Raw genomic sequence first — 16,757 nt, 5'->3', positions numbered from 1 at the left:
CTCTCTCTCTCTCTCTCTCTCTCTCTCTCTCTCTCTCTCTCTCTATATATATATATATATATATATATGGGTTCAGAGAAGAGAGGCCGAGCGCTCTTCCCTCCCATTTCTTTCCAAACGGAGCCAGTGTTCGAAAGCATTCTTCAACTGGTGCTTGAAGGCTTTCCGTCTGGCCTCCCTGACGCTCTGGCTGCTGCGTGTCCTCAGTGGCGCGCCACGCCACCCCTCTTTTGGGCCACGAATGACACATTTCAACAACGGAGTGAAGCGTCGCGCGCTCAGAGCGCGTTTCTCAACGCACCCATATGTTGACATGCTAAATCAGCAAACAGCGCAACATCGCATTATGAACGAAGCCCAAAGTTCTTGTTGAACATTGACCTCCATTGTACTTTGATTTTGTGAATGGTCTTTTGAGCCCACGGTCCACATATTTGAAGAAAATGTACCTTCAGCTTCTGCTGCTCTCTCATATTAGCGAGACCGCTAGCCAGAATCAATATGTTGCGCAGTGTCCGAAAACACCAAGTGGACCTAGTCACCTTTGGACGCACACACACACACACACACACACACACACACACACACACACACACGCACACACACATGCACACACACATTCAGTGTACACACACAGGAAGTTCCAATGTGTGTGCATGTCTGTGTACGTGCCGTGTTAAAAGTCAAGTGTCAATGAAGCAACTCACTTTCGACTTTTGCCTTGCGACTCGACTACTTCGGAGGATCATCTTATTTTGTGTGCGTGTGTGTGCGTGTGTGTCTGCGGCATGAAAGTGTGTGTGCTGTTTTTGTGTGTGTGTTGCGTGAGTTGGACGGTGAGGGCTCAGCAGGCCACAACGTGAGTTGATTTCCTTATTCCATTTATTGAATTAAAATGGACTAAATCTTTATCTCATATTCAAATGTTTTTTTAATGATTATTTTGTAAATTATGGGTTGCTCCTCAAAGGTGCAGAAGTGATCCCACCCTTTCATGACACACTTGTCTTGATGCAATTGGAATCACAGGAAAGGCATTCCAATGTTCCATTCACAAATACCGACGTGGCTCAGAAACGCCGGTGATAAGACAGATCCCTCTGGTGCATCGCAACAACATTGAGACCCTCCATTCAGTGACATTATTGTTCAAGAGAGCTTGAGTGACATTTACCGAAGAAACCACAAAAAAAGGAAGTCTGAAGACACGGAGATGAATTTGCATTTGTTTTGTTGGAAAAAGCCCATCTGAAGGAATTTGCTTCTTCACAAAACACGTTCCCAATCAGGAAAGTTCCTTTGGGACACATAACCGTAAAAGCATTTGGGCATTCAATGTGTGAACCACCTATTTCTCATGTTGCCCCATTGCAATATTCCTCTTCATTTTGTGGCACCTGATTCAAAATATCAACCATATGAAGCAGCAGGGAGAGACAGAAAACATGCAGCAAAGTGGCCCTGGAGGACTGGACTTTGAGACTCCTGTGCTCGTGTGATGATGATGAAAAGGAGGAACCGAGGCCAATGGGTTCCAAACAGCCGCAAGTCATGACGTTGAAGCGCTTGACAACGGCGCCCTCATGTGGCCACTGTCAGACACTGCATAATGACACATGGACGACGAACACTCGGCGTGTCCATCTTAGCTAGCTCAAAGCTAACCAGCGCGTGTAATTATAATCATAATGCATCAGTGTGAGCTGGAGTCTGTCCCAGCTGACTGCGGGCAGAACCTCCTGGAATGGTCGCCGGCCTACTGCAGTACACATTGAGACAAACAGTAACTATGAATGAGAAAATTCCCGCCGCATTTGTGAAGGGTTTGTGGCGACAATTTGGAAATGGGAAACAGGCCTGCCTGAAAGAGTTGATCCATTTAAAGCCTGAATGCTTTCGAATCTGCCAAAGAATGAGTCAATATTCTCAAGTCTTGGCTTTTGGTTGGATCATTAAAAATTGGGACCGAGGGGGTTTGTGAATGAAGTGCAATCATGCTAACAGTTGTTATGCTAACATTTGGGGAACTTTTGTTCTTCTTCCTCTTCATTTTGTGGCAAAGAAATGTTGGCTGTGATCAGAGTGGAAGACGGCTAGCTTTCTCACAAAGCACAGTTTGTGTTCCTGGTGATAACCTCATTAGGCCATGAGCCAATGAGAGCTGAGTGTGTGATCTAGTCTCCGCCCCTTTTCCTCAGTTACCTGGTGAGCGCCCCCATGGTTTTGCACGTGGACGCGATGGAGACGGTCCTGGTGCAGATGTTTGGGGTCACCCAGGAGGTCAGGGTCTACGTCTTCCTCAAGACCTCCATGGCGCCGGACCACAAGGTTCACTCTCTCACTCGTTCATTCGCTCACTCACTCACTCACTCACTCACTCACTCACTCACTCACTCACTCACTCGCACCCCCTTTAACTCCCTCTTGCAGGTTCTGTCCCGTCAAGTGGTGACTCTCAACAACCAGAACCAGCACCAGGCCATCGCCTCAGTGAGGGTGAGTGAGATCGACTCATGTACCCCGAAAACTCCTCAGAACTTCTCACGCTTCTTTGACCGACTGAGAATAATTTTTCACTCTTTCGACATCGCGCTTCTCAATAGTTGACGAACAGAGTCACAAAAAATGCCTTGGGGAATGATTGCTAACGTAGTCGCATGCGTTCACAATTGTTCCCGACCTTCCAATCATTCGGTTCTTCTCGTCTTCAGATCTTTTCCGGCCAGCTGGACAAGAGTGTGGATCATGTGATCCTTCACGTCCAATCAGCGGCGATCAACCAACATGTGTCAATTCCCGTCAGCCGGCAAAACGGCTTCCTGTTCATCCAAACCGACAAACCTTTGTACACGCCCACGCAGAGCGGTGAGACTCTCCGCTGGTGACAGGAAGTCGCCGGTTGCTTCCTGTGCTGTGGGCGGAGCCGAGGTGACATCACTTCCGTTTTCTGGGTTTGTAGTGAAGGTGCGTGCGTTTTCGTTGAACCAGGAGCTTCATCCGGCAAATCGCAGCGTCTTCCTCACCTTCAAGGTGGGCGGGAACCTCTGACGGACTGCCTTCTATTCATCCACTCATTCACCCAAGCATTCAGTTCCTCCACTAGTCATCCATTTTGTAACTCATTCACTCGCCCATTCATTCATGAATTCCTTCACTGGCTCACCCCTTCACGCACGGACCCTTTCATCCATTTAATCACACATTCACTTATCTATCCTCTCATTCACTCTCCCATTCATTCTCTCACTCACCTCTTCAGTCAATGAGTCATTCGTTCATTCACTCCTTCACTGACTAACCCATTCATACATTTAATCACTCATTCTTCACCCGCTGACCCAGGATCCCGATCATCAGACGGTGGACGTGCAAGAGTTGTTGGACCTGAACAACGGGATCCCATCCATGCAGAACCCCTTCAAGATTCCCATCAGACCAAAGTACTGACCCGCAAACCAGAACCACAACCTTCCCAGGGCTTCTCAGGATCTGATCTACTGATGTCATTCCAGGTTGGGAGTCTGGTCTATCGAAGCCTCGTATTCGGACCTCTTCAGCACCAAAGCCACAACACATTTTGAGATTCGGGAATATGGTGAGACAAAGGCGGGTCAATGGTCTGTGGTCTATGGTTGTGATCCAAGTTAATGTCTTGGTCTATAGTTCTGGTCCAGGTCCTGGTGCAGGTCATGGTCCAGGTGTGTGGGCCTGATCCTGGCCCACATTCTATGGTCTGTAGTCCTGACCCAGGATAAGGCCTGAGTCTGTGGACCTGGTCAAGTTTAAGGTCGAGGTGTTTGAAAATGTTTGTGTTGTCAGTTCTTCCCAGTTTCTCCATCGTGGTCCAGCCTGAAGTGAACTACATCAGCTTTGGGAACTTTAAGCGTTTCTGCTTCAAAGTGGAGGCCAGGTGAGCAAACAACTCCTCTTCAACCTCTGGCCCACCTCGATCTTCTGGATGGTGTTGTCCATCTTGTCCCGCTCTTGCTCTCAGGTATCTTCACGGTGCTCCGGTTCCTTTCGGTGAACTCTTTTTGCGCTTCGGCTACGTGAGCCAGAAGGCACTTCCTGTTATCATCCCACACTCCGTGACCAGAGAGCGAGTCAGACCATTTGCTTTTTCTACTTCGAGTTGCTCGAATGCGTGTGTTGAGTTTTGGTGGTGCAACTATGGATGTGTGTGTTCAGTTGTCGTCATCGGGTGAGCTGGACAAGTGCGTCAACATGGAGGAGCTTTTGTCCGGTCAAGATGGACCAAAAGACCTTCACGCTCTCATCGGGAAGTTCTTGTATATTGCCGTGCTGCTCCAAGAGGAATATGGTATGCACACACACACACACACACACACACACACACACACACACACGCGCACATGGTCAGCTCTCCCAACCCCCAACCCCCTCCTCCGTTACTCAGGTGGTATCAGCCAGGAGGCGGAGTTTTCAGCTGTGAAGTTTGTCAAGTCACCTTACAGTTTGACGCTGGTGTCCACGCCCCCTTTCATCAAACCCGGACTTCCATACACCGTCCAGGTGATGGCTGCTTCACCCAGTCACTCATTTACTCACTGACTCACATGCTTATTTATTCTTTCATTGACTCACTCATCCATCTAACTCACTCACTCACTCACTAACTCACTCACTCACTCACTCACTCACTCACTCACTCACTCACTCACTTCCTGAACTATTCATTCATTTGTTCACTCACTCAAATACTTATTCACACACTCAACCATTCACTCATTCGCTCACGGCGGCAGGTTCTGGTGAAGGACCACCTGGAGCAGGCGGTGAGCCAGGTAGCGGTGCGCGTGTCCCAGCAGCGCACGTGGAGTCCAATTGGCGAGCTGGATGTCAAACTCTGCCCCGAGCGCGCCCGCAGTCAATCGGAAGGCCTCGCCATCTTTGTCTGTAACACGCCTGCATCAGCCGCCAAGGCCTCGCTCACGGTATGGAACATGCTGACCCTCAACCTGTCTTTAACATGCTATCAGCCAGAAATTAACATACTGTCCTGTTATTGACATGTTATCGACATATTAATTACCATATTAACATTTTTCTTAGTGTCTCCACCACGGCAGCCAAGAGCTTGCACATGCTAACATACACAATAGCCATTAACGCACTAGCAACATGCTCTTATGTAACTAAGCTGTTATTAACCTGCAATTAACATGTTATTAACCTCATTGAATTACTCTGTTATCAATCTGTAAACTGCAAACTTTACTTTGTAATTCTGTAAGCATTTGTCCTGAATCTGTTCTTAACATATTATTATCTTGTTAGTAAATCAACCAGTTGTATTGTAAACACAATTCTGGCCTGTTAGTAAACATTTGTTATTCACCTTTGGGATGATGTTATTCACGTGTAATGTTACACAGTAACTGTTTGGAATGTACTTTTAAGATGTTTTTGCCACCAAACGGCTCATTCCAGTTCGAGACGTCGGACCCATCGCTCCCGGCCGCCAGTCAGGCTCGCCTGGTTCTCACGGCGGTGGCTTACGAGTCTCCAAACCGCCGCTACCTGTACATCGACCTGCCGCTGTCCGGCCAGGCCCTCCAGGTGGGCCGCTTCGCCAACATCAAGGTGTACTCGTCCACGCCCTCCTACGTGCCCATCAACGCGCTTAGCTTCCTGGTGAGTACAGCAGATCGACCGCCTCCGTTTGCCTCACTTTTCCCCCTCCACTGCTCTGACCGACGTCACGTGTCTCTCAGGTGCTGTCCAAAGGCAAGACAGTCCACTTCGGCAACCATAAATTTGTTGCCAGTGGCGACCACAAGCAAACGCTCAGCTTCCTTGTGACGGACGCCATGGTCCCATCCGTACGCATCCTGGTTTACTACATCCTGCACGGCGAGGGCACATCCGAGCTGGTGGCGGACTCCGTGTGGCTAAAAGTCACCGCCCCCTGCGTTAGCGGACTACAGGTGGGAAACCTGGCACCCTCCACGCACACACAACAAGTCCCCACAAAGATTTTTGTTGAGGAGTGTACTTGAGTGTGGTTTGTGCGAATGTGTTGTGCGTGGTCATGATCCGCAAGTGTGACGTTTATGTGTGTGTGTGTGTGTGTGTGTGTGTGCGCGCGTGTGCGCAAAAAGACTGAACTGTCATATAAAAGGCGGGACTACAGGCCAAAGGATGACTTGCAGCTGGACGTCAGGACCAATCAGGAGGGGTTGGTGGCCTTTTCCGCTGTGGACTCTGCCCTCTATCATCTGTACCCCAACTATAGAGACCCTGTTACCATGGTAATTGGACCACTCCACATGAGGAACGGGATTGGTTATGATGTCACTAACAGGATGTGGGCGGGCCCTCAGGTGCTGCGTCACATCAAAGAAAGTGACCAAGGCTGCGGAGGAGGGGGCGGCAAAGACGCAGCGGACGTCTTCCGATTGGCCGGCCTCACCTTCATGACCAACGCCAATGCACAGCCGGCACCTGGCGGTCAGTCAATGGCGCCAGGTAGTCATGAACCAGACAGGAAGTACTGAAGAGTGCATTGTGATCGTGTCCGACACAGGTGCGGCGTGCACGGCTGCCGTGCGAAGCAAAAGAGCACTGACGGAAGCGATGAAGAAAGACAAAGGTAACTGCCAATCTTCACAAGCGTGTGGACGAGGTCCGTGTTGTTGTTGTTCTTGTCGGTGAGCCCCATCTGTGTGCTCAGCCGCCTCGTTCGGAGTCCTGGCGCCGTGCTGCGAGTACGGCATGAAGTACATCCCCAAGAGTGTGACCTGCCAGCAATTCGCTGAGCAGAGCATCCGCCGGACGACGCATCACGTGCAATGTCGCCTCGTCTTCACAAACTGCTGCGAGTTCGTCCAGCTGCACCTGAACCGCGACCAGAGCCTCATCCTGGGCCGCTATGGTCAGTATCCGCTTTTCCATGACAGATTCCACGACAGCCCAGCCTCACATCATCCTGGCCCGGCCTGCCCTCTGTCAGTTTTTCCATTAAAAGAAGCGCCAATCAAATGGGGCTGGGATCAATCAACTCAATTGTGCAGCCGACTGGCAGTATGTGTGGCGAATCAAGCCACAGCTTTTGCAGTGGAAAATATGAATCACCGTTGCATGATGTGGGGACGCCGCAAATCACAGCCCGTCAAATGCACAGAGGCTTACACAACAGCCCGGAAGGCAACATAACAGTGTGTGTGTGTGTGCGTGTGTGTGTGTGTGTGTGTGTGTGTGTGTGTGTGTGTGTGCACATTTAGACATGGGGGCTGACTTTGATGCAGCGCCCTCTCTCGTCAGGAGTTTCTTCCCCGAGAGCTGGCTGTGGGAAGTCCATCCCACCAGGTGAAATCCACCCCCCCACCCCCCACTACCAAAAATATATCAAAATATATCGCAACAAAATATTTCGGTGCAGCGTCGGACCAAATGTGTGTCGTGTGAACAGAGCTTTTGACTGTGTGAGTCGCAAACAGGAACTCGCGTTTGTTGTGCTCGCAGAGGAGCTCAGATGTCCGTCACCAGGAAACTTCCAGACTCTCTGACCACGTGGGAGTTGAAGGCCATCGGAATGTTCAGAAACGGTGAGAATGGTTTCCTACCTGCTCCCCCCCCCACCCACTCCCTTTCCTCCCTCCAACTTTGCGACGCTCCCCCGCAGGTATTTGCGTGTCCGATGCGGTGCGGGTGCCCGTGCGGCTGCCGCTCAGCGTGGACGTGCCGCTTCCCTACCAGGTGGTCCGCGGCGAGCAGCTGGAGCTGAGCGGCTCCGTGTACAACCAGCAATCGGATAGCATCACGGTACCGCAGATTCCGTTTCCCACGAGCCTCTCTGCTACCTTGTCAACCCGAAATCATCGCCCCTTTTGTTCCTCAGTTCTGCGTGACGCTGACGGTCGGACCACAGGTGTGCCTGCTCCAATCCCGGCCGGCCGCCGCGGGGGCGGGGCTTCATTCCACCGTCTGCCAATGGAGCCTCCTGTCGGCGAGGGATGTGGCCAAGGTGACGTTCACCCTCATGGGCCTGGAGCCCGGAGAACACACGCTGAAATTCACCCTGAAGACTCAGAGCCAGGGAACGCAGGACATCCTGGAGAAGAAACTGCGAGTGGTGGTAGGCGCTCAACGCAACCCAACGTCCGAGGTCAAAAGTGACTGTGTGAATGAGCGCTGAGTGTTTGTTGGCAGCCCGAAGGAGTGAAGATGGAAGATTATTCCGGTGGCATATTGGACCCGCAGGGAATCTACGGTACAGAGCAGCCAAAAGGCCTTTTGCTGGACTCGTTGATATTTTTTGAAGGACACGGGGGTCGGGGGGTGAAACCTTCTGTGAGCAGAGTGCCGGCAACGCTTGATGTGATGGTGTCATCGCCGCAGGTTCTGAGAAGACGGCAGTGGTGCTGAAGAACCTCCCGCCAGCTAACATCGTTCCCAACACAGTAGTGGAAAGGATGGTGACCATTAATGGTGAGATGTTTTCTGGTTTTCTTCTGCTGAACCAGGTCTGGGTTGCGGGGCCGGCAGTCTGGGTTGGGAATTCCCTCTGGCCCCTCCTCTAGTTCCAACATGGATGCGCCAAGGCATTCCCAGGTCAGCTCCTCCATTTTCCAACTGAGGACCATAGTCTCAGATACATTTGGAGGTGCTGAGCTAAGCATTGACAACGGAGCAGCCGAAGCGCGGCCGAGGTGTTGAGGGTTTTCTGGTTTGGCGGCCTCAATTATTGCGTATCTGCGTCTTGCACACCGTGTTGGTCTGTTGGCTTCATGAAAGGGGAAGTCAAGTCAAACCTTTCCTTGGCAATAATATGTTGTATGCGCCCCCACTAGTCTAAACATGGCATTCTAATTGCATTTGTAAAATACAAACGAGGCAACAAAATCCCCACGTGTTTAGCCGTCTCAGGGGGCGGCCATTTTGCCACTTGCTGTGAATGACATTACAGCGCCAACGGGGTCAAGGTAACAACCAGTCATGGAGTTGGAGTTTGGGTCAAATTTGACTCTGTAAGAGGTTCTTGCCAATCACCAGTGTGTACGTGTGGGTTCCAGGTGAAGTTCTGGGAGATGTCGTGGCAGTGGTCTTAAACCCCGAAGGCCTACGAGAGCTGATCAACCTCCCCGGTGGCTCGTTGGAGGCCGAGTTGGGCAGGGTCCTCCCTCTGGCCCTGGTGTACCGCTACTTGGAGACCACCCAGAGCTGGGACACCCTGGGCGGAGACATCCAGAAGAACTCAGCCAACATGAGACAGAAAATCAAAGAGGGTTCTCTTTCTCTTTCCTTATCACGTTGTGTCATGTTGGTTTACGTGATGCTTGCTTGTCATGAGGTGGACCGGAAGTCGTGAGTTGGAGGGATTAAAAACGCGGCTGTGTGTGATTAGGACTGGTCAGCATCTCTTCTTTCCGACGCGGAGACTTCAGTTACAGCATGTGGACCAAGAGGGAAGCCAGCACCTGGTCAGAACACACACACACACACTCACACACATGCAGACACACGCACGCACAGACACACAGGTCTCTGGATGATGCTGCTGTCTCCTTTCCGTCAGGCTAACGGCGGCGGCGGTTCGGACCTTGGCTTCCGTGGACCCCGTGCTCCAGGTGGACCGCCAAGCTCTCTCCGAATCTGTGTCCTGGCTGATCCGGAATGCTCAGAACCAGGATGGCTCCTTTTCAGACACGTCCTCCTTCAGAGCCAACAAATTCATGGAAAGTCTACCCTGCCACACCGCGAGTATATATGTGAGGGTTCGTTTTCCAACATCTGCAACCTCTGTGATTGGCTGCAGGCCGAGGGGGCGGAGCCAGTGGAGCGCTCGCTGTACCTGACGTCACTGGTCCTTATCGCTCTGCGTCGGGCAACCAGCATCAGAGAACGGATCCTGCAACTGAAGGTGGCTCCTCCTTTTCGTCTCCCGCTTTCCGCCCCCGACAGCCAATCGCAGCGGCTTTCTCCTTCAGTTCCACGACGACAGCATGAGGTCCGCCGCCAAGTACATTTCCCAGCATGCTCAGACGGTGAAGAGCGTGTACGTGCAGGCGCTGGCCACGTACGCCCTGACGCTTCACGACCCAAACAACGCCATCAGTGTCACGCTCATCAACAGCCTGGAAAGGCTGGCCAAGGAGAAAGGTGTGTGTGTGTGTGTGTGTGTGTGTGTGTGTGTGTGTGTGTGTGTGTGTGTGTGTGTGTGTGTGTGTGTGTGTGTGTGTGTGTGTGTGTGTGTGTGTGTGTGTCTGCTCATGCATGTGTATGCGTGCAGGACACCCAGCTGTGCTCAGGTACTGGCAGGAGTCCGGCACAGCAACGGGTTGGCTCAGACCCGACCAATCAAGCGGCCTGACAGTGGAGACGACGGCGTACGTGCTGCTCAGCACGCTGTTGAAGGTGCGGCTCTCCGATTGGACGTCTCCGTGTCCACTCTGACAATATTGATTGACACGCCACTTCTTGTTTGAAGGGCCGGATCCCGTACGCCAACCCCATCGTGTCCTGGTTGACCCAAGATCAGCACTATGGACAAGGATTCTACTCTGTGCAGGTACCTCAACGCCATCCCCATCTCGACATGACGTTCGGCCCACTTCCTGTTTGACACTTTGACTTCCGGCCAATCAGGACACGGTTTTGACTCTGGAGGCTTTGACGGAGTACAGCCGGGTGATCCCCCGTGCCGTCCTCGACCAGGACATCAATGTCCGCTATGGACGCAAAGGAACGCTGGCTCGGGTCCACCTCACCCCCTCGCGGCCAGTGGCCACGCCCATCCAGGTGACTGGGAGGGGCTTGGGTTGGCAGTCAATTGGTTCCTCTTGCGCTTGAACTTGGAAGCTAAGACATTTGTCACAATATCAGTAACAAGCCAAGTGACTCATTTTCAAGATGAGAACCGAGAAATCCAGCACCACGAGACCCCTTGACACTCCATCATATCATAAGAGCCTGGAGACTGAATCATAAACGAGACCTCACAGGCCTAATCACTGCACGAGAGCTCAGAGACTCAAACACGACACGAGAGCCTGCAGACTGAACATGAAGACGAGAGGCACGAACAGAGATCAACAACCTGAAATAATCAAAAAGCCTTTTTGGCTTGTCTAGCACGGAAATCAAAAAGGCACTCACACCTCAGGCCTCAAGAATCAATTAGCTCACGAGACCCCAAAGACTCAATGGCAAATAAGTTTGTAAGTTGTCGTCTGTGCCGTCAGGTGTTGAAGAACGATGACATCACCGTTTCCACGGGATTCGGGAACGGCGTGTCAAGTGTCAAGGTGGGTGTGGCTTAGCTGAAGCAACACACTTTCCCATAATGCACTTGAAATTGAAATTTTGTGTGTCAGATGAAGACGGCGTACTACCAGACCACACCGCCCTCTCGCAACTGCAACTTTGACCTTAGCATCGAGATGGTCGGCGCAGACGCGAAGGACGGTAAGACGTACAAAATGGCTGCAGCACCAACTGTCTGTTGACCCTTAACGTTGGCTATTCTTCTTCTTCTCTTCTTCCTCCTCCTCAGGCCCCAACATCCGTGAACCGCACCTGTCTGCGTGTGCCAAGTAAGACAAATTAGCCTCTCTGTAACTAGCCCGCATGCTAAAGCTGTAACTCCGGTCCTGGCAGTTGTGGTGGGAAGTTACCAAGAGGTGCAAATATATGATTACTATACTTGAGGAGATTTTACAAACATCTGATCAAATGACTAAGTTGCCATCAAATTATTTTTTTTTCCATTAACAAAGGTCAAAATGAGTCCTTGAAATGGTTAAAGTTTGATATCCACGTGGTCTGTTATTTGCGTGACTCATTCGGCTCTTACCCGCCCACTTGGTGGTTGCCCATTCAACTCCGGAAAAATGGCTGATGGCAACAACACGGCTGCATCGGCTGTCAATCTCAGATGAGTTGAGGAATAAATGGAAATAACATTCAGATGCTGCGTCACGCTGCCGCGGCAGCCTGAGAGTTCATCGCGGCTGGCCACCGTTCCGCTGACGGCCTGATAAATTCTATCGGAGCCAAGACAATGAAGAAACGTGGTGGCCACAAAACGCCCGCATATTGAGAACGAACCAATCAGAGGAAAGCTTATTCCGAACCTGAATATCAATGAGACAACAGCTCATTCAAAATCACAGGAAGTATTTCTGGCCAACAAAAATAGCTTGAGGAAGGGTGTCCTGCTTATTTCTAACCCATTTATTTTGCAAACCCAAAAAAAGACGATTACAAAAAAATAGTGGCACGGCACCTTTTGAGTACAGGAGTACTCGTATGGTCTTTTTTCACGTGCAGGTACAAGCCTCCTCCCAATGAGCTGGCGACCGAGTCCACGATGACGGTCATGAAGATCCAGCTGCCGACCGGCGTGGAGGCGCACCTGGAGGACCTGAGACAGGCGAGTCCCACCTCCGATGCCGATGATGTTGTTTGCGTGGCGAAACGTTGCCCCCCCCCCCCAAAAAAACCCCTATGCTAACGTGTTGCAGTTCCGAGATACAATGGAGCCTGTCATCTCGCACTACGAGCTTCAGGGTACCACGGTCGTCATCCAGATGGACTCGGTGAGCACTGATAACACCCGGACGCCTTCCTCATTACCCCTGCGGAACATCTGACAACTTCCTGTCTGGGGTGCAGGTTCCGTCTGACGTGTTTCTGTGCATCAGCTTTCGGATCCGCGTTGGCTTCAAGGTGGGCGGGGCCAGCAAGTCTCTGTTGACTGTTTCTGAGCCTCAGGACAAAGGTGAGAACATCCTTGGTATGGAAATCCACATGGAGGAGGGTTGAACTTCTAGACGAGGACAATGGGCATTGTAATCCACTTGGTGAAGGCTTGTAGTTCTCTGAAGACCCGGTGCTAAAGTTGCCGTGTTAGCCTCAATGCTAGCTATCAAGGCAAACTTTCTTTTAATTTCTATGCAATTCTACCCTCATTGCTTTTGCACCTTTCTCTGCGTGAGCCAGTGTGCTCGTTCGCCAGAGGACTATCCAAAGGGAAGACCCATTCTCAAGGTGGAGGCATAATTAGCTTGCTAAAAGGGCGTTGCAATTGCGCTGGAATAATGGCTAATCCGAACAAATGCGTTCAAGTTGCGTCAGTGGAGATGAATCTTGTTGTTCTTCCGTAGGAAGTTTGTGTAGCGAAGCCTTCTCCTATACGGAGCAGAAGCTGCAGCGCTTCTGTGTGGCTGACCAGTGCCAATGCATGACAGGTGACTCCGCCCCCACAATCTGATTGGTTGCCAGTCCACCAGGTGCCGTTTCATTTAACGCGTGTCATGTAACTCGTGTCGTCATAGCCGCGTGTGCGACCTACAGAGCCAACCCCGACTTGACCTTGACTGCTGCCAAACGCCTCCAGGAAACGTGTCAGCCTCACATCAAATACGGTGAGAATGCCACAACGCGTCGCGCTCGGCACTGAGACCCGAACGCAGCGCCAGCGTGACGCCACTCCATGTTTGCAGCTTATAAACTGCAAGTCAAGTCTTCGCAAACAGAAGGAGACTTTGTGACCTTCACAGCCAACGTGCGTGAAGTCCTCAAGAACACAGATCCAGGTAATCCCAAGAGACTCAATTGGAACCTGAGACCCTGAAGACTCAATCACCTACAGTGCTGTGAAAAAAAAAGTCTCTGTTGAAAACAGTAACTGATCATTCAAGTCCATGAAGAAGATTGTAAATTAGGCCATCGAGGAGTTGCGACGGTGGCGGCCATGATGTGGGTGACACGTGCCGTTTATTAGGGTTCGAGGCGTTGAGTTCCGGCTCGGAGGTGGAGCTCATCAAGAAGGTGACGTGCGACCTGGTCCACGTGGCGCTAAACCGGCAGTATCTGCTGATGGGATCCAGCGGGTCCGAGGTGCGAGTGGGCCACGCCTCCAGGTGAGCGTACCGCCCATTTCGGGGAAAGCTCCCGGGTGGACCCCGCCCCTCCCGCCTTTCACAGTGCAGTCGCGGTCCTCAGGTTCCGCCTCCCCCTGGACGCCGATGCCACACTGGAGCCGTGGCCCACCCAATGTGAAGATCCGGTCTGCACAGCGCAAACTGCCAGCATGGACGAGTATGCTCTCGACCTCCAGCTCTTCAGCTGTCCAAAGCCTTGATGGCGTCACGTGACGTCGGCAGCATGCCGCGGCATAAACATGGCGGCAGCAAGAGGAGCGGTATCTTGACAGCAACTTGATGTAACGTCAGCTGGACATTGACGATACCTTGACATCATCATGACATGACAAAATGATCATCGCATTACTTTGACAACACAATTTATGTCAAGACATAGTCTTGATATCACGATATAATAAAGGCTCACAGAATCACGACAACACTGACAACGTAAAATCACCTTGACGTCACGACAAAACTGTAACATGACGAGAATGTGACATGACGGACGAACCTTTGACATGATGACTGCTTGGCGTGATGTGACATCACTTTCACTGATGAAAAACATGGATGACACACGTGTCAACAGGAAGTGACTCGCTTTGCATTGACTTTTTTGAACAACGCACATTGAGTGTTCACAATTCTATGATGCCACGCGTCAAATAAAATGAAATGCCATGAACAACTAACACTTGTGTCACGTCGCATGAGCAAGATTAAGGTGGCTGCTAAAGAGATTACCATGGAGACGGAGATAAGGCTTCTTATGGATGCTTCTTAAGACTTGTGCGAATGCAAGCTAATGCTCGTCTCCATGGCAACCAAAATGTGATTGATTTATTTGTTTGATTGGTTGTTTTGGAGGGTCTAAAGTTGCGCGCTATATTTCTGATAGGGACTTTGCCTTTTTGACAAGTCTGCTTCAGCCACACTCGCCGTACTTCAAATGTTAGTAGGTTTCCGCTAATGAAAAGCCAACTTCCCGTGTAGAGCTTTCACGATAAAAGCTTGATCCCGCTCTTCACTATGTGATGCTCTTATTGTGAAGCACTTGTAAGGAAATCAAACAATTTTGAAACGAAGGTACCCGCGGGAGTGGCTGTGACTTCCCCGTTAGCCGTTAAGCTAACGAGCCGTGCGTTTCGAAAGTCGAGCACAAAACATTTGCAAGGTCAAAATATTCTTGAATGATTCCAGGAGCGCTGAAGATGACGACCGAGCAAAGGTAGTGTCAAATGTGAACATGAAACACAGCAGCCTGCTTTAAAAGTTCCCTTTTTTTCTATATTGACTTCGTTTTATTAAATAAGATGAGAGGAGTTGTGGTTGTCTTTTACTCGTCGCGGTGCTAAACTGACACACATGAAAAAGCTTCTAAAATTCGCTTTGAATAATACAATGCCTGCCGTCTTATGCAATCATCAAAGGTAGCACCTGTTGACGTCAAGTCAAGCCAAGTGCAGCCTTCTGGTCCAGGCGCTTCATCCGTTTTCGGAGTCCGTCACCAGTCGAACCGTGATTGCGACACCCAACCTCATCGAGGACAGGCTGATATTTTCCACAAGTCAACAAGACGCAACATATTGTTTAGAAATATGGTGTGGACAGGGGGAGATAGGGACCAGCTGGCGTGGCAAAACCAAAAATCTGCATCGAATTGATGTCCTTTATAAGACCATTGAAAAAAAAAGTATCTATCTATAAAGGGCCAAAATATTTTCAATCAGGTGGAGTACATTTTCCTTGAAAAACAGGGCCCACCTGAGCGTGAGGAGACGCGCATGAAGCCGAGTGACATGAACGCTCGCCTTGAGGACGCCCTGTCCCGCATCGCCGTGGAGGCACAAGAGATCCAAGAGCTGGAGCAGCAGTTGACGGATGGTGAGGACAGGCGTCGGCCCGTCACAGGCCACCTCCTCCTCATCCTCGTCCTTGTGAGCAGTTTTCTTTTGGCGTGTGATCTCCAGGGCAGATTTTGGCCAATGAGCTCCTGCAGAAGGACCTGGAGGGGATCCTCGGTGGACTTCAGGAATATCTCAGAGGACTTCGACTTAAGGTACCACTTCACCAATTCCGGAATGACAAATATAGTACTGGTGGGGAATGTTGCGCTTTTGGTCGCTATAGCCACTATTTTATTGCGCTTCCTTGTTCCAACTTTGTTATGGGTCAATTTCCTCGAGAAGAGACAACTGTACAGTATACTGGAACAAAACTAGTATGCTGGAGACGTGTACATGCCTCACGCCTGAGTAAAAAAAAAAAAAAAAGGAACAATTCTGCTAGCTTACTGCTAACACATAAAGCGAAACGCCACAGTTGGACGAACAATAATTAGCATAGATGTTACTGTGCTCATGTGGCGCAAGTAATTCCGCTTGCTCTTGTTTCAGGCCAGTGAGCTGCAGGCTGAGAATGAAAATCTTCAGCGCCACCTGGAGGACGCTCAGAGACACCGCAAGAAGCTGGAGGACACAGCCCGGGTTTGTGATCAGGTGACCTTTGAACCTGCGTCACGGGGATGCTCGGCTCACCAACTGAATGGTGTTATTTTCCCGTTGAAAGCGATGTAAATAGAAGCCAGCCGTTCCATTCGACAAATGAATGGCACGTTTTGTTCCGAAAGCAAATTGTTCACTGGGAGGTGGGGGGTGTCTGATATTTGATGACGTGTCCGCAGAAGATGGCGGCCCAGCAGGAGGCGCTGGCGGCGCTGAAGATGGAGGCCCAGGTGCTGAAATGGCAGAAGGCGGGGCTGGAGGCGGAGCTGAAGGAGATGAGGGAGGAGCTAAACCAGCAGCTCACACTGGGACAGGTGAGCCAACGCTCCCAAAACGACACCATCCAATAATAGGATAAACA

General features: G+C 50.8%; 2 protein-coding genes across 2 annotated transcripts; both read left to right on the top strand.

The window, feature by feature from the left end:
• Positions 1–634: 634 nt before the first annotated feature.
• Positions 635–14,478, top strand: c5 (complement component 5). Its single transcript, XM_019885643.1, has 43 exons — positions 635–859; positions 2,199–2,328; positions 2,431–2,496; positions 2,712–2,865; positions 2,960–3,030; positions 3,343–3,440; positions 3,513–3,595; positions 3,820–3,910; positions 3,995–4,103; positions 4,189–4,321; positions 4,418–4,533; positions 4,767–4,955; positions 5,452–5,655; positions 5,736–5,948; positions 6,123–6,272; positions 6,345–6,471; positions 6,548–6,613; positions 6,695–6,895; positions 7,245–7,329; positions 7,486–7,568; positions 7,646–7,785; positions 7,862–8,098; positions 8,173–8,233; positions 8,362–8,451; positions 9,036–9,248; positions 9,368–9,443; positions 9,539–9,698; positions 9,779–9,883; positions 9,951–10,122; positions 10,253–10,377; positions 10,451–10,531; positions 10,609–10,761; positions 11,205–11,267; positions 11,337–11,427; positions 11,516–11,555; positions 12,292–12,394; positions 12,486–12,560; positions 12,637–12,742; positions 13,128–13,211; positions 13,299–13,388; positions 13,467–13,559; positions 13,748–13,886; positions 13,969–14,478. The coding sequence occupies exons 1-43, from the start codon at positions 789–791 to the stop codon at positions 14,105–14,107; spliced, it is 5,076 nt and encodes a 1,691-aa protein (XP_019741202.1). The 5' UTR covers positions 635–788; the 3' UTR covers positions 14,108–14,478.
• A 192-nt stretch (positions 14,479–14,670) lies between these two features.
• On the top strand, positions 14,671–16,746 carry LOC109525148 (centriolin-like). Its single transcript, XM_019885439.1, has 5 exons — positions 14,671–15,120; positions 15,650–15,776; positions 15,863–15,951; positions 16,289–16,390; positions 16,576–16,746. Exons 2-5 carry the CDS (start codon positions 15,677–15,679, stop codon positions 16,744–16,746), a joined length of 462 nt encoding a protein of 153 aa, XP_019740998.1. The 5' UTR covers positions 14,671–15,120; positions 15,650–15,676.
• Positions 16,747–16,757: the final 11 nt, after the last annotated feature.

The sequence above is a fragment of the Hippocampus comes genome, unplaced genomic scaffold (genome assembly GCF_001891065.2).
Source record: "Hippocampus comes isolate QL1 unplaced genomic scaffold, H_comes_QL1_v1.1 scaffold78, whole genome shotgun sequence".
Classification (NCBI taxonomy): domain Eukaryota; kingdom Metazoa; phylum Chordata; class Actinopteri; order Syngnathiformes; family Syngnathidae; genus Hippocampus; species Hippocampus comes.
Note: the sequence above shows the minus strand (reverse complement) of the source record. Positions and strands in the feature narration are given on the sequence as shown.